This window comes from Ascaphus truei, chromosome 7 (assembly GCF_040206685.1).
Source record: "Ascaphus truei isolate aAscTru1 chromosome 7, aAscTru1.hap1, whole genome shotgun sequence".
Taxonomy (NCBI): domain Eukaryota; kingdom Metazoa; phylum Chordata; class Amphibia; order Anura; family Ascaphidae; genus Ascaphus; species Ascaphus truei.
In genome coordinates this window covers 78957336-78982236 of record NC_134489.1, presented here as the reverse complement: position 1 = coordinate 78982236, position 24901 = coordinate 78957336, and the positions used below count along the sequence as shown (strand labels likewise).

At 40.2% G+C, this 24901-nt stretch overlaps 1 protein-coding gene across 2 annotated transcripts in view; it reads right to left on the bottom strand.

Annotated features, from left to right (window-relative positions):
• Window positions 1-24901, bottom strand: part of TTC21B (tetratricopeptide repeat domain 21B) — a 79410-nt gene that overhangs the window by 33425 nt on the left and 21084 nt on the right. For both annotated transcript variants that reach the window (XM_075609179.1, XM_075609178.1), the window contains exons 8-26: window positions 23932-24030; window positions 23120-23312; window positions 21376-21473; window positions 20944-21144; window positions 20095-20224; window positions 19183-19340; window positions 18678-18902; window positions 17232-17470; window positions 15139-15211; window positions 14151-14261; window positions 13794-13932; window positions 12387-12493; window positions 11967-12155; window positions 11523-11633; window positions 9207-9288; window positions 7969-8119; window positions 7546-7707; window positions 5093-5288; window positions 2944-3168 (exon numbers count right to left, since the gene is read on the bottom strand). In XM_075609179.1, the coding sequence (XP_075465294.1) occupies window positions 2944-3168; window positions 5093-5288; window positions 7546-7707; window positions 7969-8119; window positions 9207-9288; window positions 11523-11633; window positions 11967-12155; window positions 12387-12493; window positions 13794-13932; window positions 14151-14261; window positions 15139-15211; window positions 17232-17470; window positions 18678-18902; window positions 19183-19340; window positions 20095-20224; window positions 20944-21144; window positions 21376-21473; window positions 23120-23312; window positions 23932-24030 (2889 nt within the window). The remainder of the gene's footprint in view (window positions 1-2943; window positions 3169-5092; window positions 5289-7545; window positions 7708-7968; window positions 8120-9206; window positions 9289-11522; window positions 11634-11966; window positions 12156-12386; window positions 12494-13793; window positions 13933-14150; window positions 14262-15138; window positions 15212-17231; window positions 17471-18677; window positions 18903-19182; window positions 19341-20094; window positions 20225-20943; window positions 21145-21375; window positions 21474-23119; window positions 23313-23931; window positions 24031-24901) is intronic.

Genomic DNA, 24901 nt, shown 5'->3' with positions numbered 1-24901 from the left:
TATGTTAATACACTTAATAATAAATAATAACTACACCAAGTCATTAAAGCTGCAGTTAAGTCTTTTTTTTAATTTTTTTAATTCAATAGTTTCATGTGGGCAATCTCTAATTACCTAAAGAACTGTATAGCTGCCAGTCAAATCGTTCTCTATGTATTGATCGGCGAAATTTGGCAACACCTTTAGATATGGGATATGTTTTTCCTCTGTTTCTGTCACTCAATGGAAGCTCATGAATATTCATGAGCACTCCTGTACTGACATGTGCAAGAGGGAGGGCAGGGCTGACAAAGGGGTGTGCCAGGGCTTGTGACAGGACATGAAGGGGCAGTGCCTTAGCAAATGGCTGTTAAAATAGAATACAAGAAATATGGTCTTTCAAAGTTGTTTTTTTAAAAACAGAAAATGCTAAAAGTATTTTTTCTTACTACAGAACTGATTTATTAAAAAAAACACACATGCAGGATATTGACTGAACTGCAGCTTTAATGTGCTCTTGCATCTTTGTTTAAGACTGTGGCAAGTGATAGAACCAGAGTAAAGTGAGATTCTGGAGGTGGGCAACACATTTGATGCTTCAAAGTCTCCTCCGCCACTAAAGAGACTATATAGTCAAAGTACGGATGTAATGTCCATTATTCTACCCATGAACATGTTTGTTATATTTGAAATATGAATTTGTAGACCCTGCCAAAACATGTTAGCAGACACAATAATGGCTGATACATCTGAACCTTTAATGCCCACTATCTTCCCACACTCCTCCCCCATAAAGATCACAATATAGTTTAATTTGTCAGTAATGTGTTTACCAAAAAAAAAAAAAACGCCAAGTAATTTGCCTGTCCTGGTCGAGCATTTGGGTACAATGGCGATATTGAACTTAAAAAAAATACAATAAAATAAAAAATGCAATCACCTACATTTATCCCATTACATTTTACCAAAATTAATTCAGTTGTCCTGGAAGGGACTGGCGGTGGCTAACTCCACTCCTCAAGGGCCACCAACAGGTCAGAATTTAAAGATATCCCTGCTTCAGCACAGGTGTTGGTCTCTCGAGGACTGGACTTGGCTACCAGAGTTAGATAATGGCACAGCCCTCAGATACCCTAACCACAAGTTTCTTCTCATCTTTACACAATTAAACACAGAACGATTCAAACTGTTCCAGATATCTGCTACCGGTAAACTGTTCATGCTGTTCAGAGAAAAAGGTATCACATACTGCGAGTTATTTCAAAGTCACAACCTGATGCTGCAATTTCTTCTGATAAGATATCCAAGCAGTGTTATATTCCACAACACGTTAAGCGTAAAGTGGTATACAATGTGTTTAAAATACTCACCACATTGGCATTGCATACTATACAGTGTGTTAAAGAACGTTTACAGCAAAAGTAGTGAAGTTTTATCAGCAGAAACACAAGCAAGATAACATCTCTCTTGTAATAGTAAAAGGCAGGTCTCTGTACACCGACTTTCTAATGGTCTTTGACAGTTCTGCTGAGTGCGATAGTTATAAGCAACAGTTCATGCCTCGAGTAGAAAAAGGGGGAAGGGTCCTCAGGCGCGTTGTTCTGCTTGTGGCTCCAGGGCGTGTAAAACGTAGGAAATAAAAAAGAGAGAGGGGAACCACAGTGAGAAAACAACTCAATAATCGTATATAACTCACTTCTTCATTCAGGGGGGTAGACAGTGAACATTCAATGTGGGAGGAGACACACTCACATCAGGTGTCTAATCTTGATTAGATGACTTCTCCTCTATATGGGGTGAGATGGGTTGAGGGTGAGGGGATGCCTCCTGGTATCGCATACATAATATCACATGCTTCTTCTGGGAACAGGGCTGGGTGGGCAGTCGCCTCGGACACACTTTGTACAAACAGTAACAGCTTCCTGTCTGCGTTCTGTAACGGACACGAGTAACTTTGTGGCGTAACATCGGTTCTTAGTGGCTTGCTCACATTCCTCTGCACGTAGCGCTCCCTGCGATACCAGGAGGCATCCCCTCACCCTCAACCCATCTCACCCCATATAGAGGAGAAGTCATCTAATCAAGATTAGACACCTGATGTGAGTGTGTCTCCTCCCACATTGAATGTTCACTGTCTACCCCCCTGAATGAAGAAGTGAGTTATATACGATTATTGAGTTGTTTTCTCACTGTGGTTCCCCTCTCTCTTTTTTATTTCCTACGTTTTACACGCCCTGGAGCCACAAGCAGAACAACGCGCCTGAGGACCCTTCCCCCTTTTTCTACTGTACATTTACACAGAGGCTGGTGAATCACCTCTGAGAGACTCGGGCAGCGGAACTGCATTGTGGAAAGGACTGAAGTTACGTATTGAACAGTAGGATATTCCTTTTTGGCGCAACTTCTCTATTTTTCCCTAGTTCATGCCTCGAAACTGTTTAATTGTAATAATATAGATCCTACATAAACTTCATACTAACGAGATTTTTTGTATTTGAGTGCCGTCTACAAATGAGAAAGCAGTTACTCTAAAGCAGTATGCATTGTCCACGTAATTGCTTCTGGAAATTGAACACCAAGCCCTCAGAATTATTTTTGCGTTTTGCTTGATAAAAGGTGTTTTTCTGATGATGCATAAAGTAGTCTTTTTTATATCTAGAAAGTGAATTATGGCAAAGCCTAATTTTGATCACATTTATTGGACTTTGCAATGAATATATTAAGTTTTGCTCTATTACATTTGAACCATTCTTGATAAGAACGGTGTCTGCAAATTAGGCAAAAGGAAGCAAATTGTGTAAAAGTAATGAAAGCAGCAATATTACTTACTCCGTATTCAGGTTAAGCAAGTCAGCATGCTACCGCATACTCTAGTTTAGAAGTAACCTTATTAAAAAGGTAGAACATTTCTAGAGAAGTTAATATGATAAAGAAAGGGATCAAACATATAACTGTGACACCTACCCTGTTGTGTCGAAGGCACCGTTTCAGCAGTTCACCTGCCATGTCATATTTTCCTGACTGAATGTAAATATCGGCCAGAAGCAACCAACTCTTTTCAAACTCCTCAGCATCTATTGGATTCCAGTTCATTTTGGAGATTCGCTTCAATTGATTTCTGGCCCTGGGAGTTTGTTTCAAGATCATGTAAGCAGTAGCCATACCCAGAAGTGCTGGGATGTGGTCCTTCTGCAAGTATAAATATATTTTAAAAATAAAAAATAAAAACAATGTTCGCCTTTTAGTATTTTATACATACAGCTCTGGGAGATTAATGTGTGCTCGAAAAAACAAAATATTGTTTTACAGATAGAATCATTATTGAACCATCATGAAGGTTTTAATTGTTGGATGAAAACTCAAACGAGCCATTTGTGGCCTTGACACCTCAAACAACAACTTTGCTGAGTCTATCTGTTGTGATTTGCAGATTATGATACTTTTTACTGTACAAAACCAAGATTGAGATATTGCATTTGTTCATGTTCCATGCATAAGATACACAATGTTGCCACAATAATAATGAATACCATAACTTGTACAATATATAATTTCCATGCTGGTGTATACAATCTGGATATACTGTAGTGGGAATAATCACTTGCAGTCCCATAACCCCTATGTACATATGAATACAGTTTACAGCAAACATTACAAAAGGAGTCTAAGGATGAGTCTATAGACATTTCTCCCGTGCAGAGGCGCGCGAAGGCTGAGGGAAAGCGGGTGCTTTCCTTGGCCTTACTACGTGCGCCGTCTGGGGCGTGTCTATGGGCGGGCCAGTGACGTCACGGAGCTGGTTCGCCCTCATTGGGCGAACCGCTCACGTGAACGGCCCTCAGCTCCCCATAGCGCTGAAACTAAAAAAAATTGTCTGCTACGCCTCCGCACGCGTGTGGAAGCGTGCGCGAGCCCCTGCTAAAGCCGCTCTCATTGCAGCTGCAGGGGCTCATTGACAAGCATGAGCGCGGGCCCGCGGCCTTACATTTCATAAGGTGCAATAGAAAACATTTAAGCTGATGGAACAGGTAAAAAAACAAACAAACAAAAAAAAACACAAACAAATTTGGCTTCACTGGTGAACAAGGATAAATTATTTGAATTTCCTAGTGCGGTAGGTGTATTGCACTCCACCAAGTATACATTTTTCCTCAGGACCAATACAACTATTAAAACGGAAGCCGATTTAAAAACAAAAGCAAATAAGGAAGTACTAAATACATTCCCAGTAACTAAAGATTTGATCATTTCTACACTGGTCATTCAGAGTGAACATTTTCAAAAATGCAACAATGGCAGAAATCGGCAAGAAATTGACCATTACAGATCTGTGAGAGTCACAGACAATATGGTTCGGAGCTGCAAAACGACAACACTGTTTCATATACTGTAGACACACACACACACACACACACACACACACACACACACACACGGCAATGTAGACTGCAAATATACTGCGGGTGCCATCTGGCGCTGATCAGATTTTATTTTTCTTTATTTTCGCCTGCATTGACACCTCCATTAGCGAAGAGTTTATCAACCAATATCATTTCAGCATCCATCCGTTTTTCACCATTTATTTTTAGCTTTTGTGCTACCATGTGCTGTCTCTTTACTTTTGGTTGAACCCTTTCAGTGCCAGTGAACTGCAAGGCAAACGCGTTGCAGGCTCGTCCATCACTGAAAGGGGTAACCTTATGTAACAAACCATCCACCAATTAATAGTGTTAACTGAACATGACAAACAACTTCTATGCAAAGAGAAAGAAATTGAAATAAAGATAGATTTCTTTACACAATTACTTACTAGGGAAGATAAATGGAGATCAATAGAAAAGTTAAAACTCTAATGCTACAAAATGAGTCATCATAAATTGCACGATGGACACAAAATTGTCCTGGGTCAGGCCAGTGGCCAATAGAAAATTGCAACATTGGGAGAGGAGGCTGTGACTTTTTATTCTTGCTAAACTATAAATATCTCCTGAACTGAGGGGGCCCCATAATGTTGGAGGACCAGGCAAAGCAAAAAAACATGGATTGTTTTCACACTCAAAAATGGTGTAAAATGTAAATGTATACATGATTCAAACGAGGAAAAATTATTTACCTCTGTAGCTGCCACCTCTGTGAATGTATTCAGAGCTCGCTCAACATTTGTTTTCTGTTTGGTTGCCAGTAAGCAGTAATTTTCCATAATCCGTAGCTGTATATGTCCTTGAAGAGTCTGCGGTTTCAGTTCTTTAAGGAGCTTCTCGGCAGTTCTCACAGCGAGTTGAACAGATTCTTGCTTTTCAGTGGAATTTCTACAGAGACACACACACTGTGATTACCAGTATTCCCGCTACGTGTAATGTAAAGCTGACCCCGTACAAAATAGTACTTGCAATTACTATAAACAAATTACCGGAGAGCTATTGAGATGTGACCAAAAACACTAAAAGCAAAAACACACAAGATCAATGAATATCATAAGTAGGAAGTGCCCTGATCTTGTGCTGTTAGCTTTTGTGGTCACTCCTGATTAGCACGCCACTAAACTATAACATTGTAAGTACGGTTTCTGCCGAGTGAGTTTACAACACATGAACTGGATTAGTATTAAAATGGCGATCACACCTGTTTTAATCTCCCCACCCATCTACTCCCAGGTGATCTGCTAACGGCAAGGACTACAATGCATTTTTGTGTTCAAGTCAGAGAGCTTTCTTCCCCCCCCAAATTAAAGAAACAGGATGAGCTTAGAGAACATGGAAACAAACAATTAAATTAGGACTTCTGTAAACTGTTGTTAATTTGCCAAAATAGGCAATTAAAGACAATGCTGAAAGAGCCACGGCTCCTCAGGCACTTGCGATCATGTGACCGCTTCTCTAAAACGGTCATGTGATCGCTCTCACTGATGGAACAGAAGGGGAGGAGTCTTCCTCCTTCAATTCCTCTTCCTTGTAGATTGCATTCTACGCTGCGATCTCCCCTAGAAAAACGAGCGGCCATTTTATGTCGTAGCTACTACATCATGGGGCTTCTGGAGGGCCAGGCGCTATGACATAGTAGCTATGTCCCAGCACACCCAAAGGGTTAAATGAAATATTAGAAATGGTAAGAGATGTGCAGGCATTTATGTAGCATGATATCATTAATAAGAAAGGTTTATTATGATGAAATGTTGTGTTTTACTAAATTAGGATGTGGGCTAATCTTTTTTTTCTTCTCCATATTAGCCTATCGGGTGTCAGGGGGACTGGCACCAAGATAACATTGGATTGTTTTCATTGCTTAAATAGTTGTTTATCCAAATTTAGGGGCTTATTCTACAGTAGATCAGCAAAAGTGGCCACATAGTCGATTTTGGCCGAAAGTCTCTATTGAAGTAAGTGGGGAATAGCATCTGAAAATGGATGATCAGCAGCCCCGGCTAATCTAGAATAAACCCCTAAAAGTGCAAAACAAGGCATTTTACTACAGGTGTGCTCAAACACCGCTCTTACAAATATCCTGAACACCTAGGCGTTTGACAGCCCTGTGTTACAGAACAAAATGTACTGTATGCTCTAGGACGGGAATTCTGTAATCCTGAGAAGAGAAAGCTCCTGCTCATCATTTATTCAGGCAGTCCTCGGTTATCCAACGGAATCCGTTCCTTAAAGTAGCGTTGGATAATGAAAGTGTTGTAAAGCGAGCCCCATGTTAATTCTCAGTGGTGAGCGTTGAATAAGGCATTTTGGTATAGGAAAACAGCCAAATAGCATTGCATTATATGATGCGTCGGATAGGCCGTCCATTGTAAAGTGAAACGACTTATTGCGAGGACCGCCTGTATGCCACATAGTCTTTATAGACACCCGAATGCCACAATGTAATGAACTTCACTAGCACAATTATTCGGTCAGATTTACCCGGAGGTGAAATGCATAACTTGAGTGTTGTAGTTCTTTCCTAGGTGTTTTCTTACTTTGTAAAACACAGATTGATGTGTGAGATATACTGGAGCAGCAGCAAAATAAGGTACCAACCTATATGTAACCTTATTTCCACACCACTAAAAACAAGCTTAATATCTCTTTGACCTGGGTTTTTTTTTTGTGCTTGCAGGGCTTAAGTTTAAGAGTTACAAAACATAAGTACCACTGCTCCACCAAACCTGCTTTATTCAGCATACAAAACGGTAAATTGAAGACTAGGATTATGGATAATAATATGCAAAAATGTACAAAGAACAAAAATCACCCCATGCTCATTTGCAGATCATTATCCAGAATCAATTTTAAAAAGGTAGAGGAACGGATGCAGGTCCAAACATTTTAGTAAATGCACTTTCTGGTACTTCGCCTGCGCTGCAAAGACATTGCCTTTTATTTGGTTTTGCCAGCGCTGGACACGGTTTGCGAAGTAAGTATCATTATTACCGTAGTTTGGTATTTGGTTTACATTTTAAGACAAGCAGATTTCTCTTATCTTTCTAGTGTGTCTGTTTTGCATATCTGCACTGCAAAGCATTGTGTACATGGTTAGTCCAACAAAAGGACAAAGATGCAGATTTAAAATGAGAAAATAACTTACCCCATGTCGCCATCAAGATTGTCAAACACTTCCCCACCCACGGTTTCATTATCTGGATTCAAACAGATCTCAATCATGTTATAAACTGCATTTTGTCCCCAGTCACTGTCCTTGCGGGCTTTATTGAAATGGCGAAGGGCATCATTAGGTTCTCCAGTGTACCTTGGGAGATGAGGAAAACGTGTCATTTTTATTTTAAAGCAGCAGTCCTACTTGTTTTAGTCCTTCACCCCTACAAAGACTGAAACACTGATTGAGCCACCTGTGCTGAAGGGATATCCTGAAACCTTGACCTGTTGGTGGCCCTTGCGGCGTGGAGTTGGCCACTCCTGCACTATGGGCTACGCACAATACGTAGGCATAATGGTTCCTACCTTCTGCTGAGGTATGCATGTGTTTTTGTACTTTGTCATGATAACATACCAGAGGTATAGTCCTTTGCAGTAATGGAATCCTGGTTCTAGTTTTGCTCTAGAGGAATGATTTTCTGCCAGATCAAGAAACTTTGGAATTTCTTCAAGTTTACCAGCCCTTCGTAAAAGGTCAATCAAGCGGGAAAGAGTGGCATAATTACCTGGAAAAGAAAGATATACATCCTATTATTTTTGTTATAGTAATAACTTCTCAACCGCCAGCTCTCTAATGCTTTGCTACTTGCATACTGTTTTGTGGAAAAAGTTAACTACACAAGTGGAAGGAAGAAGCCTCCCTAATTTCTACAAAGAGGCAATAACAGAAAAATAATGCTCTGGACATGCGGTCATGCTTTGAAACTGGATGGTGCTGGATTCATGAAATATTAAAATACTTTATTTTTATAAACTGATACAGTAGTAGATGCACAGGACAGACTCCAGAAGTGATAAGTTCAGATACAAAAATCAAGGAATTGAAAAAAAAAGTGTAGGTAAGTAAGAGAGGTAGAGTACTACTTACAGAAGTAGGGAGTACTGAATAATTGGCATGCCTATGATTTTGTAGCGAGTAGGCAAAGCGGTGTTATTTTATAAAACACCTTATGGTCTATTCACACGGAAGGTGCATTATAGCAGGGGTGCGCAAGATTATTCGGGGTGGGGGGGGGGGGTGTTGGGGGGAGGGATACGGCGGTTGCAGAGGCCCCGTGCTCTTCCACAAGGCATTTAAATGAAATGCCGGATCGAGTGACGCCTCTGCAGGGTCTCCTGCAGTACCTTGTCTTCGGCAACATGTCGCCATGGCAACACACTTCAAATGATGCCACGGGTCACATAATGTCACATGACTGTCATTTGACGCTGGATCTTGGGTAAGGGGGGGGGGCAGGGCGCGATAAGGGGGGGGCAGGGCGCGATAACAGGGGCTGGCAGGCAGGGGGGGCGGCGCAGCAAGTTTGTGCACCCCTGCCTTATAGAATAGCATCTTCTATCAATTTCCATTTTCTGTCGGACAAGAAAATCTAATGGATATTCATGTATTTATGAATTTTGTTAACAGTTGTGAACTGTGCATCTAAAAATAATGATTAAGCATTAGATGAAAGTTTATTTTACATATTGTTCCTTCAAAATAGCTGCATCTGCTGTGTGCATTCATAAACAGGTTCTTTTAGTCTCCATACTATTATGTAAGTGCTAAATAGAGACATTTCTCACAATATAAGAGGTGTTTTTGCGCAATACCTGGCTTGCGCTCTAAGAGCTGTTGAAAGTGAAATACAGCCTGCTCATAATCCTGCTTCCTGAACATGAGATCAGCCATCATCTGAAACATTATAAAAGAGGTTTTTTGTTGTTAGGTTTCCGCCCCGCCCCCCCACAGTATAGAGATAACAATTACTAAAAGCCTTTCCACTTATTCCAGCATTGACAACATGCACACACAACTGTTTCCTTATATGATATCTATGTACCTCTTTTACTTTGTATGTAAAAACATAGTTGATGTGATTCAATAGTAATGCGAGTTTGTATGGAAAACATTGAGTTCCGAATATGTATTTATTAAACAGTTTTATGTAAAAGTTACAAGCACATTCTGTGCTGGCGGGCTTAGAATGGATATTCTAGTAAATTTAAATAAATGGGACTTTTCTTCAGTTGACAATATTTTCCTGGGTGGTGCAATGACTCCGTTTGGAAATAGCAGACAAAAGTTTGCCCAGATTAAGAAAGGATTGATTTCAACTAACAAAAGTCTGTTCAACTTACATTGTTAGGCCATTTCAACTATCTGCACATATTTACAGTAGTATAAAATAAATATTTTTACATGTATACCCCCTTCTGGGAGTTATATTCAACTAAGGGGTTAAAGAGGATTTTAACAGTTAAATGAGTAATGCCCCATTTGACAGTATGTTGCAATGTAACCAGGCAGGGGCCCAATTACTTCCGGTTTCTAGAACATGATGGGTTGGTCATGTGATTTAGAGTGACTCAGCAGAGGCTGACAAGGAGGAGAGATGGGGTGGGCGGGGAGGGAAAGAGGGATCTTTATATGCTTAATTTGGCGAGTCTCCCTATGGGAGCTCACTTGTCTTTAGGAGGTCGTGGAGCCCTCCCAGGCAGATGGCAGCAAGAAAATTACCAACAGTGTACAAACATTTAAAGACAGCACCAGCGTGTAGCATCAATCTTTCTGATATCATATCTATCTCTATGATATCATAGATCTATCATACAATTCTCAAATACAATTTTTTGTTTACAGCACAGCTTTATTTTGGATTTTCTTGATAGAAGTTATATAACTTTATATAAGTTCACTGAAACAGGATTGTAGGCACGATTTGATCTGAATGAGGACATTAAAAGGAGCAATCATCCTTCTGTGGCAAACAACTGTAAACAGAAACTTATAAATATCCTGAATGTACTTTAGTAGTAAAGATTTACTGTACAGGTAGTCCTCGCTACCCAACGTTTCACTTTACAATGAAGGGCATATCCAACGCTTTAAAATGCAACCCTATCGCCCGTTTTTCGATGCCGAAATGCATTATCCAACACTCACCGCCACTGATTAACATGGGACTCACTTCACAACAATTTCACTATCCAACGCTCCCTTCCAGAACGGATTCCACTGGATAACCGAGGATTGCCTGTAATAGTACCCATCATATAGGGAGGGACTATGTGAAAGACTGAAGGTTCCTTTTGTCAGACTGTACATACTGTGTTACCAAGTAAAATATACATTGGCATACTGTTACTTGTACAGGCAAGCTGCTGATTTCAAAATTATATGATGGCAAATGCCCAATTGAACAGCAACCACTGTGAAATTTTATATGCAAAAGTGATGTTGGGGAAAATAAAAAGTTTGACCATTAATTTAATTTTCTTCCCTCATTGATAATGACTGCTTTATATAGCCTGTAAATAGAAGCTTTAAGAAAATAAACTTCTACAATGCATATGATCCACAATATGGCTAGCAAACAGAGTATATATTGTTCTATTGTACGGATGCTACTCAATAGAACCTAAATAAACAATTAACGAAGTATATGGGTAGGTCCGCTGGCTAATACTATACATCTAATATGCACTGACCTTCACCCCTTGATGACACCCTTACCTCCTACAGTCTCAAAGTTCTCCTTGCTTACCGCTTAGATTGTAAGCTCTTCGGGGCAGAGACTCCTTTTCCTAATGTTACTTTTATGTTTGAAGCGCTTATTCCCATTATGTGCTATATTAATATGTCACGTGCATTACTGCGGTAAAGAGCTATGTACAGTACATGGACGGTGCTATGTAAAGATATACATATTTAATCATGTAGGAACTGATACATAGTTTCCAAGCAAAGGTAGTGACAGCCCCATATAGACTTGAAAAAAAAAAAAAAAAAAAAAAATAAGCTAAAGAATTGCATGCCTATCTCTTGACCGCTATACAAAACGACATCAGAGAAAGGTAAGGATCGCGGTAGATACAGAAATTCAACTGGCTGGCTATGTAGGTTTGCACCTTTAAAATCATACAGACCATGGTAGCCGCTTCGTTGTCTTGGTCATTCTTTAACAGCAGTGCACACTGTTGCTGGCAGGAATCTGTGTCATCTTGTGCAAGATACAGATGTGCAAGTTCTAGCATCACCTACAGTATATAGCACAAATAGGAGTTGTATTTCTGCAGCCAACATATGACAGGATTACATTTTGGACGCACACATTTAGGTGTAATACCCATTTATGTAATGCTAAAAAGTGATCTGATCTTATACAGTACATACCACAATATAACTCACTTATGCCATGTTTGAGATATGATAATCCATTTAACAAGGGTTGATTTGAACAAAGTTAAAGAACCTCGAGCACCAGGAAAATCATCTTCTATGATTTATACATCTATCAATCTTAGTTTGACACAAAGGGACTTAGCATCTGCCTGTGGGATGTCAATAATGCTTTTTAAAAAGTGAATCACCTTATTGTCTGTTTCACAGTAAACAAGGGCCTCTTTATAGAATTTAATCGCCTTCTCGTAGTCTCGCTGGGCTGTGGAATGTTTCGCAATTTCTGAGCAAATTTCGGCTGCCAGATGTTTCTGAGCCGGAACTGCATCCGGTTGGTCCAACTGGGCTCTCTTCAGCACTCTGGCTTGCAGTTCCCGGGCCTGAGAGCAGCGATACGGAATTACAAAATAAATACAATTAATATGGTTAATATAAATTCTCCAAACTAAAGTATCAAAATACTGTAAATACAAATATAGGCTATGTATCTGTCGTCTAAATTTAGTATAGGTTGAAATTTATGGACATATGTCTTTTTTCAACCTCATCTACTATAACTATGTAAAGTAAAAAATAACACACATGCAGCAAACGTTACACATTCTTCTTACCCTCTGTAATGAAACAATAGCTTCCTCGGTCTTTTCCATTTTGCTATAAATTTTTGCTAGTAGCACATGATAGCGGCTGTCATCCATTAGAGAAGATAGTTCATTGACTGCAAAAAAACAGAAGAGAAACATGCTAAAACATTTAGCAATGCTATCCACTACACCGCTGAATAGCTGCTTTGTATTGCATTCGAATATATATTGCTAATCTCTTCAGGAGTACAAGGCTAATGCATGAAATATACACAAGCAATAAAAAACACCACTAATGTACTCAACCAACTGATGCCTCAAAGATGTCATTAGGATGTGCATAAACATCAAATATACATGGAAACGAGCCCATGGTATATATACTTATGCACGCCCCATTTAAATTACTATATTCCTCTCACATGAATTTCAATGGACTAGAAGGTCTCTTCCAGCATCAAAATATATCTTATGGCACAACACTGCTCGATAAATATGACCCTACGTGCCTTCTCGAACTGTATCCCCATTATTGTTACAATGATTAGCTCAGCTTAGTTTATTAAATGTATCCTCCCCTTTATTCTTTGGCACCTGACATTTCTATATTATTGTTTATTTGTAACTCACCAACAGAGGGCAAGATTATTAATTATATTTTGGACATGTTAAGCTTCAGATAACGATGGGACACCCAGGAGGAGATTGCGGATAGACTGTTGGTGTAACGGACAAGAGAGAGGGGAAGAGGTAAATTTGGGTGTCATCGGCATAGAGATGATACCGAAAGCCAAAAGTTCAAATTAGTTTGTCAAGAGAAGAGATTTAGAGTGAGGAACATAGGACCAAGGACAGAGCCTTGTGGGAACCCAACAGAAAGAGGGAGTGACGAAGAGGAGACACCAGAGAATATACCATGATTAAGGATATAATCATTTACTCTGCTACGGGGTTTGTGGCAAAAGGCCAGTACTTCCTTCGGATTCTACATTATAGGAATGATGTATAAAAGTTGTATAGCTAGAACATGGACAAAAATATTCAAACATCCCCAGCACTTCTATACAGCTATTTTAAAGCACAATATGAACCTGAACATTGGTGTCTCCCGATATATGTCCACGTTCGATTATATGTTGGAATATATTAAATTGCAGTTGCCTTTTTCAGTGAACATTTTTTTCAGCAACTTCCTTGCAGGAGTACCAGTTGTGTGTGTCATAGAAAAGCACTGGTGCCATCCTGTACATTAAAATAGGCTTCTCAACCCAGCTATATCAAGTTTATTAAGAAAATGGTCTCACATCGAAAGAGCACAAGGTTCCCATTCAATGCAGAAAAACCAAAGCAGTGAGTGAGCTAGTTTAAAGCCTTTACTTTAAATTAATGAAAACATGCTGATAAAAATTATGATTTATGGAATCCATTCCATACCAGTCTCATGATCCAAAGCTTGTTGAAGTATTTTTTCAGCTTTTTCATAATTCTTTAGCTTTAATAAAAGTTCAGCCAAGTCATAACAAAGAAAGTTCTGCTGGCCGCTTTTCAGAGCAGCTTCGTAGTAACTAATTGCCTAAAATAAAAAAAAAACGGAATCGTTCAGTTGCTTTAAACACTTGCCATGGCCCACTAGATATTATTCAAAATTAAATTACACTGAGCAAGAACAAAACATCTAATGTTGCAGGCTAGCATTAAAACCAAGCATGTTACCTACTGTACTAAGCTTGTCTAAAGTTAGTTTGTCATTGTAAGGTAACTCACATTGATGATATAGTGCCACTTACGTACCTTTGCATAATTGTGTGTTTTGACTAGAGCTTTTCCAATTTTACTTGCTAATGTTCCATCTTTCGAGTTCTTCTTTAACGCCTGCTCATAAACATCAATGGCTTTTTCAGGCTTTGCAAAACAGATATAAAAAATGTAAAATTAAAAAGTTGAAAGCATTCACTTAATAGGCTTAGATTACAGGCCTGGACCAAGAAATGCATCATGGTCCTACCGTTTTTGCTTTGCAACCCAACCCCCACTTCTACAGACAATTAGCAATGTGACTTTGTAGCAATTAATATAAGGAGCCTACATATTAGTCAAAGCTGCGGGTAGTGACCTCCAGGAAATGTCCACATGATAACATTTATAATTGGATTAATGTGCGATCTAATGGAGCATTCATTTGTAGTTGGTTATAGCCCCCAGTTTTGCATCAGGCTTTAGCTCTTCAGTCAGGCCAGAAACAGACAGTTTAAGCAGCAATCTGTGCTTCCCTACTAAAAAAAAAACAAAACATTGCTTTTTCAACAATACCATTTGAAACAGAAACTGCTCTTCCTACAGCAATACCAAGTCTAAAACAACAAAAACTCAATTCAGATACTGAATCAAAATGCTAAAAAAATCAATAACGTAATCTTTATTATGTTAGAGAAAAGGATATGCTTGGGTAATACTCGTATGAACAGCTCTTGTGTAAAGGACTGCTGCTTTTGGCTGATTACAGTAGATCATTGGTCAAGTGACTGCTTTTGAAACGGGTGAACCAAGTTCAAATCCCTGTGTCTGCTCTCCTTGTGACTTCATCTCCCTGTGCCCCGGGCACCCAAATTTGATTGAAAGCTGTTCGGGGCAAGAACTCCTTATGCTTGCAAAATTCTATGTACAGCACTGTGTACAGTACATTGTAAATGCTATACAAGACCAAACATTTTATATTAAATGCCTTCCACCCCCCCAGCCATTTGTACTCCGCATACTACACGGCTATGCCAAGACGTACCTCTTGAATATTCATGTAAGCATCACCCAGAAGATGAAAGGTGTGAGAGCTTGGAAGTTTCTCCACCAGATCTCTGAAAAATAGATTTAAAAAAAAAAAAGGTCAATAACACATCATACCAGAAATGTTACATTATTTAATTGTTCTTATAACGGTGAATGCACTCTTACAACCATATGCTTATACATTTCTTATGACATCTCCCAGCATTCCACCGTATGATTTATTGTACTTGTCTGTTACTAAATACAGGGGTGTTCAACTCCAGTCCTCAAGTACCTCCCCCCCCCCCCCCCCCAAGTCAGGTTTTCAGGATATCCCAGCTTCAGCACAGGTGGATCAGTGGCTCAATCAAAGACTGAGCTGAAGCAGGGACGGATTGAGCCACAAATGCTGAAGCAGGGATATTCTGAAAATCTGACCTATTGGGGGGGGGGGGGGGGTCTTGAGTTCTGGAGTTGAGAGCCGCTGCCCTAAGTTATTGTAATTTTACTTGACTGCTGCCTAAAAAAAAAAAAACAAGAAAGTTTTTAGGTGGGGCTGCATTTCTGTGGAACTTCAAGAAACGTAAACATTTTCCAGTAAAACTCTTTACTCGTCGATCTGTTCTTAGCCCTTTCAACATTCCCCCCCCCCCCTCAATCTTTGACTGAGCCAACTGTGCTGAAGCAGGGATGTCCTTAAAACCTGACCTGGTTGGGGTTTTGAAGACTGGAGTTGAGCACCCTTGATCTAAGGCCCCGGACATGTTCCCTGCGTGCTTGCGGAAGCGTGCTGACGCGCGCTCCCGCTCAGCACTGAGCCCCTACAGCCGCAATTAGAGCGGCTTTAGTAGGGGCTCACCTGCGCTTCCGCGCGCTTGCGGAAGCGCAGGTCTTAGGGGAATTTAAAATTCCCCCGCTTGCCGGCGAGACAGGCCGGTCACGTGAGCGGTTCGCCCAATGAGGGCGAACCAGCTCCGTGACGTCACTGGCCCGCCCCCGGCCAGTGACGCGCCCGCTCCCGGCCCGCCCCCTGACGGTCTGTCCCCCTTCTGCCCGATTCCTGCCCCCCTTCTGCCCGATCCCTGTCCCCGCCCCCCTTCTGCCCGAGCCATGTCCCCCTTCTGCCCGATCCCTGCCCCCCTTCTGCCCGATCCCTGTCCCCCTTCTGCCCGATCCCTGTCCCCCTTCTACTCGATCCCTGTCCCCCTTCTGCCCCGATCCATGTCTCCTGTGTGTGTGTGTGTGTGTCTGTGTATGTGTGTGTTTGTGCATTGTGTGTGTGTGCATGTGCGTGTGCATGTGCGTGTGCGTGTGTGTGTGTGTGTGTGTGCATGTGTGTGTGTGTGTATGCATGTGTGTGCATGTGTGTGTGTGTGTATGCATGTGTGTATGCATGTGTGTGTATGTGTATGCATGTGTGTGTGTATGTGTGTGTGTGCATGTGTATGCATGTGTGTGTATGCATGCATGTGTGAGTGTATGCATGTGTGTGTGTGTGTGTGTGTGCCTTTGTGTGTGTGTGTGTGCCTTTGTGTGTGTGTGCGTGTGTGCGTGCGTGCGCGTGTGTGTGTGCGTGAATATATTTATCAAAGTTGCACAATGTTAATAAATAATTTATTCTCACAACATGTCTTTTTTTTTAATTTTTAAAATATTATATAATATACACACACACACACACACGTACTCAAGCACGCACGCACGCACACACACACACACACACACATGTTCCCCAGTGACACACACACACTGACAGCTACCAAGTGACACACACACACACAGTGATACCCGCCTCCCAAGCGCTTGCTGTCTCCTCTGTAAGGACAGCAAAAAGCTCCTGGTAGAGCGAGCGGCAGCAAGCGAGAGCGAGCAAGCGCCAAACATGGCCAAGGCCTAATACACCACGTCCTTTACTCTTCCCTTAAATCTAGTGTCTTTAATCAAAGTTACACTTAGTCTGTATATGATAATCCATCAAATAAAAGCCTTTAGATTTCCCTTGTTTATGGTCAAATGTATTTCATATGATGCAGGATGAATATTTTAGGACTTTCCGTGACTGTCAAATTAACACAATTAAATACACTATTTTTACAATGAAACCTTTACCTGTAACAGCTGGTATACAGCTTCTTATCTTTCCTATGCTGAAGGTAAATATCAGCCATCTTCTCTTTGGCTTGCACAAAATAAGGCTGCTCTGCAGAGATGTTTCGAAGCATGGTCAACGCTTGTTCAACATCACCATGAGCCAACGAGAGTTCAGCATTAGCAATCATCAAACGTACTTCTTCTGGGGTGCCAGAAAACTCATTGATGGCATCTTGTAATACTTTTGCAGCTTCGTGCTATAATAATACAGAGATAAAATAACGAACAAAAGTTTATAAAGCAAAAGTGCTGTACCAGAGAAGCAAATGGAGAAATCACCCACCGTATAAAGTCAAGGCACTTTCTTTTGCTTAAATGCAACCCCTCTGCTGTCAGAAGGTCCAGAAATGCATTGGTCTCACAGCAAAAAGGTGAGGACACAATTAATTTTGTCCACATTCAGACTTATGAATATTATTAATGACATTCTTGTTATATTTCATGTCAGCAAGCATTACATTTGCTAAATGGAATTTTCAATCAAGTATGTGTTTTGGCACTAGTTGGAGATATACAGGAAATTGTTATTTGAATGGAGGAAAAGCAGATATATTCAGGGCAACTTGCATTCTCTGTTCCCTACTGTTGCGTTTCCAGGGAAATTTAGCAGATTTGCATTGTAGGAAAAAACTCATCTGACTTTTAGGTAGGTATTGTGATTTGACTTGTACATCATAACGAGGATTGAAAACATTTCTTGATTTTTGCCAAGTTGCTTACAAATTTAATAAAAATCTACCATGACTTAGTAACCGAATTTTCAAGAGCTATAAAGGCCCAGTCCCTCTCAGGTGTAAGAACAACGTTGAGGTGTACGACTGGTCTAGAAATGGCCAAATGCTCGAACCTGTTCAGGCCTATGTTGCAGAAAAGTCTCCCCTCTTGCTCTAAATGTGATAACTTTTAAGTAGCCCCTGAGCAAAAAGCTTGGAAATTGCCTGTTCCTCACTTATCACGTTTATTACTCCTTTCTGACGCTACTCTTGACAACCCAAGGATGAGAAAGTAGTGAGTCGGTATATATGAGACAAACAGCCTGCAAAGCCTTACTACTGAAGACATCTGCACTGTGACAGTGACAAAGCTACCTAGTGTGAGGAACTACTTGTGCTCTATGCAACATGCATGAGGCTTGACAAGGCTCAAACCAGGTAGTATAACTGGAGTAATTTCTGCAATACTAAGGCCCAGATTAAATAGTGCTAGGCTTTAGCACACTTTTACTCCTGTTCATTTGAATGCTATGCTAAAGCATAGCACCCTTAAGTCAATCTAGGCCAAGCCTGTTGGCTGGAAGTATATAAAGAATCTCAGTATTTTTGTACAGTGGAATATGCTATTTTATTGCCCACAGAAAACACAGGACTGTTTTTTCTATTGAAGTTGGATTGTATTCAGCATTACCTGTTCTCCATTCATTTGATGAGCATCTACAAGCTCAAGAAATATGGACACACTGTCACTGGCACTGATCTCTAGTTTCTTCCCTTTGGATTTTAAGGTGGCTCCAGCTCTCCTCATCCCAGGTAAACTCATTGCTACTTGTAGTGTCTTAATAGCTTCTTGTACTTCTCCCATTCGTTTCTGGGTCTGAGCTTTTATTAAATTATATATGGGATTTTCTCGCACCTGCAATATAAAATTAAGTTTTATGTTAGAAATGTTCATATCCTGCATTACATAACTCGTTAACAAAATGTTATTGATGAATTCCTGAACTTCATAGCCTGCTTTTGCGAGAGATGAATGACCAATTCTATACTTTAATAAACATTTCCATGCGGGTGTCACTCCCATAAACTAGTGTCAAATACAGGCTTGTCTAAAAATATAAGAGAACTACAGTGAAAATCGATAAGCTCTGGAAAACAGACTTTAAAGGCTTTTGTAAGCTTTAAAAATGACTCACCTCAAAACTATAACTCAAACAGAGCTCCAAAGACTGGGAGCACAGTTTTAAATTGTCCTGGGACAAGTAAATTTGAGCCATCAGGAGATGAGAGTCTGCGTAGGAAGGATTCTGCTCAAGACAATGCTGAAGGCTACTTTGAGCTGCTTCAACATCACCTAAGACAAAAAAATACATTAAATAATGACAAAAAAAAAAAAAAAGTAATAGTCCTGGCCTGCTGCTCTTCTGCGGACAGAGCACACGTCACAATGTTAGCGAATAGCCAAGTTACTTACTTTTTTTCCTTAATTCATTATTTTGAAGTCAAAGAAAAACATCAAATGCAACCACAATATGCATTAACAGACAGTAAGTATATGAGCTTTGTAATGATTGCTTTAATTCAGTTACGTCTTTTTAAAACAGTAAACTGAATTTCCAGCTAACCTTTCTAGACATTGTTGAGCTCCCATGCAATCTGAAACGACCAACAATTAAATGAAAATACTGCCCCTGCCATATTAAACCAGAAGCCCCGTTTACAGCTACGTGCCGAAACAGAATACGCAGTCACTAAAGTTTGTCATTTCATCTACCAGTGACTTATGTGGCTATTAAACTTTAGTTTGGGAATGAAGATTTGGTAAACTAAAATCAACCCGCTAATTCTATTTGGAAAGCACTACCTAAAGAACATTGGCTTCAGATTATAATATCTAAAGTGTTCACATTTTTGTTTCATACAGTACCAGGACTTTCCATAGGATGAACATCACAAATGTAACCGTTATAACACAAACCATCACACCATTGTGTGCGCGCCAATTGAATTTTCAGCCTAACATCCTAACCAAATCAACTTCAGATGCCGCGTTGAGATGTACTGCATATTGTTTCTTTCATCAATAAAAATTGTTAATATCTGCTTACCTGCTAAATATTTCACCTTCGCAATCAGGAAAACGGCTTGTTGGAGTCCTGGAACTGTCTTCACTACAGTTTCAAGCACAGAGGCACAGTGCCTTAACAATGGGGAAATAGGTTGGCCTGGAGCCGGAGGCTGGGAAAATAAACGTATATTTACAAAACATATATTTTTTCAACAGCTTGCATTTAAATTGAAAGAGCACCAACACTCACAAAACTGTGATGACAGTTCAATAAAGTTAAAGCTCCCTAAAGCATAACCACTTTTCTACTTTTTCTATTTAACATTTGTCTTATAATTTAAGATCTATTTCGAAGCCTTCCTTATTGAAGTCCAGAAGCCAAGAGCAATACAATGATGATTGCAAATACTATTACTATTAAAATACTTTCTATTTTTTTAAATACAAAAACCTATTGCATATGGTATTTACAATAAAGTATGCAGTCTCTATGATACAGATGCAGCGGTCGTTATTCAAACATATCACTGAGCCGTTTTCGTGTGCGCTGCTGTACTCCACGTGACCAATCACGAGGTAGCTTTGTTTGAATTTCATGGATTCCGATATCTTTGGGCGCAATTCTTCGCATTTCCATGGCAGAAATGAATAAATTGTAATGTGTACAGTACAGTAGTGTCTATTTTGCAGGTTTTTAAAAACCAGAACACTAAAATTCCATTTTCTGCACTCGATAAAAACGAGTCAACACACGGTAATTACGCGCCATGACATGGGTATTCCGAGGTATACAACGCGTGATATGTTCGAATAACGGCCGCTGCATCTGTACCTGCAAGGTAAAAACAGTTGGTCAAGAGTATATCATTTTTTTTTATAGATTTTTTACCTGAGTTGGGCAGAAATGTAGATATTCTCTTATGATTTCTAGCAAGAAATCTGGATTTAGTTTTTCAAAATACTGGATGCCAAGTGGCAGTCCTTGTAAGGAGGAGAAGTGGGTGTCCAGGACATCATTTAGCAAGTGAATAACTTCTTCCTGTCCTTTGTGCTTCTTCATGGCTAAAACAGCCCGCAAAAAGGACAGCTCCTGCATGAAAAGATAAAACATACCAATGTTGAGTATCTCTTTCTGAAAAAATGTGTAATTTTCTGTATTATACTTTAAAAAATGTGAAAACTACAGTACAAGTTAAACTCACTTTTAAGAAGATCAAAATGTATCCCTCATTGTCCTTTTTGGGTTGTTAATTGCAGTACCCAATTTAAAGTACAAAACAAAATATTCCTCCAGCAATTTAATTTTCGTTACTGAGCTTACCCCAGATTTTCCAATAGACTGTTGAATTTCCATCAGAAACTCCAACTGCTGGTCAGCGTCTTGTAACTGCCCTTCTATCAGCTGGCACCGAATAATACCTGGAACAAATTACAGTATGGTTTCGTTCAGGGGTAGCCAACTCCAGTCCTCAAGGGCCACCAACAGGTCAGGTTTTCAGGATATCCCTGCTTCAAGCACAGGTGAAGCAGTCTTCGAAGGAGCACCTGATTGAGCCACCTGTGCTGAACTAGGGATATCCTAAAAACATGACTGGCTGATGGCCCTTGAGGACTGGAGTTGATTACCCCTGGTCTAGTTCTCACATATTTTCAGTACTTATGTTTACCCTTTTCTCAACCCTTTGCAGACAGAGGGTTGTAACACATTATTAATACCCCTGCAGTACAAGTGGAAAGGCATTGAAACCCTTCCATTGTAAAGGTATTCAGATATACTGTATACCGTTAATGGAAAATGAGAACATATTGCAAATTGGCAGTGATTTCACCAATAATCCTTAGGGGGACCACTCCATATAATGTAATTCAGGTATAATTTTCCATTTGGGAGCCTAAACTAGTTAAAGGTTTGGAATTTGTATAAAACTATATACAAAAAAAAAAATATATATATATATATATATATATATATACACACACACACACACACACACACACACACACACACACACACACAGGACATACTTGAAAACGAGAGGTAGCTCTTAAGGTATTACTTCCTGGTAAAACATTTTTATAAATAAATATTATTTACATTGTAACATATACAAGTATAGATATACACTTGCTGTTGCCTAAGGCCATGCTGCCGCAGACTGCACAAAGGCGTCCCGCGCGCGATCACACTGCCTTAAGGCATTGATCGCGCCCATAGACCGTGAGGGCGGAAGCAGGAGGGGGGCGCGCGTTGCGCAAGGAATCAGTTGAAACTGATTTCTCGGCGCGACGGGCGGGTCACCCAATGAGGGCGAATCAGCACTGTGACGTCGGTGGCGCGTCTAGCATGTCCAAAAAATAAAACTGCGCGGGCGAAGGCAGTATGGACCTGCCCTAAAATCACAGCAAATATGAAGCAGAAAAAAAACAACTAACAAACGAGATCTGGGAGCTACTTTCTCTTAAGGTTTCAGAATTCTATTCCACAGAAGTATATATTAACAACACCTACACTTTGTAACAGTCATGCTTTATTCACACCATGCTTTGATATGCCATGTTAGGCCAAGGCCACAGTGCGCGCGCGCGACGGGATGCCTGGCGGCGCTCCTTACCTGCATCAGTGTGACCTAGTGGACTCCGGGCAACTCTCGACGGGGAGGCGGGGTGCGGCCATGACGTCTCACGGCTGGTTCGCCCTCATTTGCAGAACCGCCGCTGTGACATGGCCAATGCGCCAAAAGACAAAAATCTTGTCTTTTGACAAAGGTGGTCGCGCATCGCACCTTGTGCACGCACGTACACATGCCGACTGGGGCCTGCCCCATAGAGAGCTGTGCCTTGTGTGTGGCGCGCACGCAGCCGTGGCCACCAGGGACGAAGCCTTAAGGATAACCCTCTGGAGTGTTTTCAGTTGTAAATTGCATGTGCAATACATAGACATGTCTATGCATGGTCTTGAAAATTAATCGCCAGCTTCTATAAATTTCATGTTAAAAAAAAAAGTATCGATCTGCAAAATAGCAAGTCTTCTCCAGGACAGTTATCACTACTATAGCTTTTCTTACCAGTTAGTGCATAAACGCTGGTCTCATCAAGAGTCATAGCTGTTTGGTACCATTTTAAAGCTTCCTTCACCTTTCCTTGTAATATATGCTGATAACCAAGCTCGGTAGCAATTTCTGCATCATGGGAGGCCAAGCTGAACGCTCGTTCCACCAACACTTGTGTTTGTTGTAGGATGAGCGGATTACGTTCACACTAAAAAGAAAGAGAATCCATTACCATGCTCTTCAGCAAAGAAGCATAGGCCAGAAGTGTATTAGCCAGTTCTGAATCAGACAGACTGAACCATTTCTAACCAATCTCAAATGCTTGTAAAAGCGACTACAGATCCTGAGCAAACCTTTGAAAGAGCTAAACCATACTAGAGGAATCATGATGTGTTATGTTTCTAATTTGAATGTGTTCTTCAAAGATAATAAGTTTTCACTTTTAATTAGCTTGCTGGAACAAGCAAAAACTAAAACAGAAGTTAATTTTAGCACGTCATTCCCTTCCCCAGTTATTGTGAAGCTATTTAATTTCATCAAATAGAAAAAGGTATAGTTAATCACTTGTTGTAGCAGTGGCCGAGTAAGAGTGAAAACTGCATTCAACTATGTTATCAGAATATTGGGCTACAGACTTCTAGAACAGCCACCCATTTGTTAATTTCTCAACTACATTGCGAAAAAGGTACGAATGTTATTGTAGTATTTGTAAATAGAAGTAATGCATAATCGGGGTAAATTATAATGATGAAAAACATCTATTGGCATGATGGAACAAATAGTAGTTTAACTGCTTAATTATCCACACATTACAGTGCAATACTTACCATTCTGCTAAAAGCTAATGACATGCTATAATATAGTTGAGCATTGTTCGGTTCAAAACGATCCAAGGCATTTATCAGGTCCCCCAGCTTAGATGTAGCCTAGAATGAAAACAGCCTTTTAAGCTAATTATCGGGCAAAAAAATTGGCAAATTTTGCATTGCTTGTGACTTTAGGCGAAAGTTTACATAACTTCTATTCTATCGAGTTAATCCATTGGCTCCCGGAAGGGGACGCGGCACAATAGTGTTACGTCCCCTCTGGCAAATCCCAATCCTGTGATTGTGGCATTATTTCATCTGGAACCCGAAGAAGAGGAAGGAGAGCAGAATGCAATCTCCCAGGGAAAACTAGCACAAAAAAGCATGATGTAGTAGCTACTACTCATGGGGACACTGGATTTCCAGACCCCAAAGGATTAATCTATGCTTTTGTGTAAACAAAGTTACAAGTGGTGCACACCCTACTCAAAATAAATGATCCATTAGTAAAGTTGCTGTGTACTTACGTCAGCAGGTGCTGCAGTTGCGCTCATATTTTCATGTACACAGATGTAGCACACCAGTATCCTTATTTTAATAAAAGATTCTTGCTATATTCAGGTCAACGTCTTAGTGTTCCTGTCCCGATGAAGGTGTGATAGGAACACCGGGAAGCGCAAACATGTGGAAACAGAAAAAATATTCTGATGGTGCAATATTGTTAAAACAAAAATGTGGAGATGATTGACTTTATACTATGTGTAGAATACTCACAAACGTGAGGTGAACTGTATACACGTAATGGTATCTTTAGATGATGATCCGCCAGAATGCGGTGGAAATACAAGTATTCCGAATGGAAATGTACACTCCGGTAACCTTAGTATAAAACAAAAGAACCGGACATAGTGCAGACTGTATATGGTATTTATAAAAGGTAAGTGTAATGCAATGCACTCACATGATAAAAAGTATTAACAGGCATTTAGAT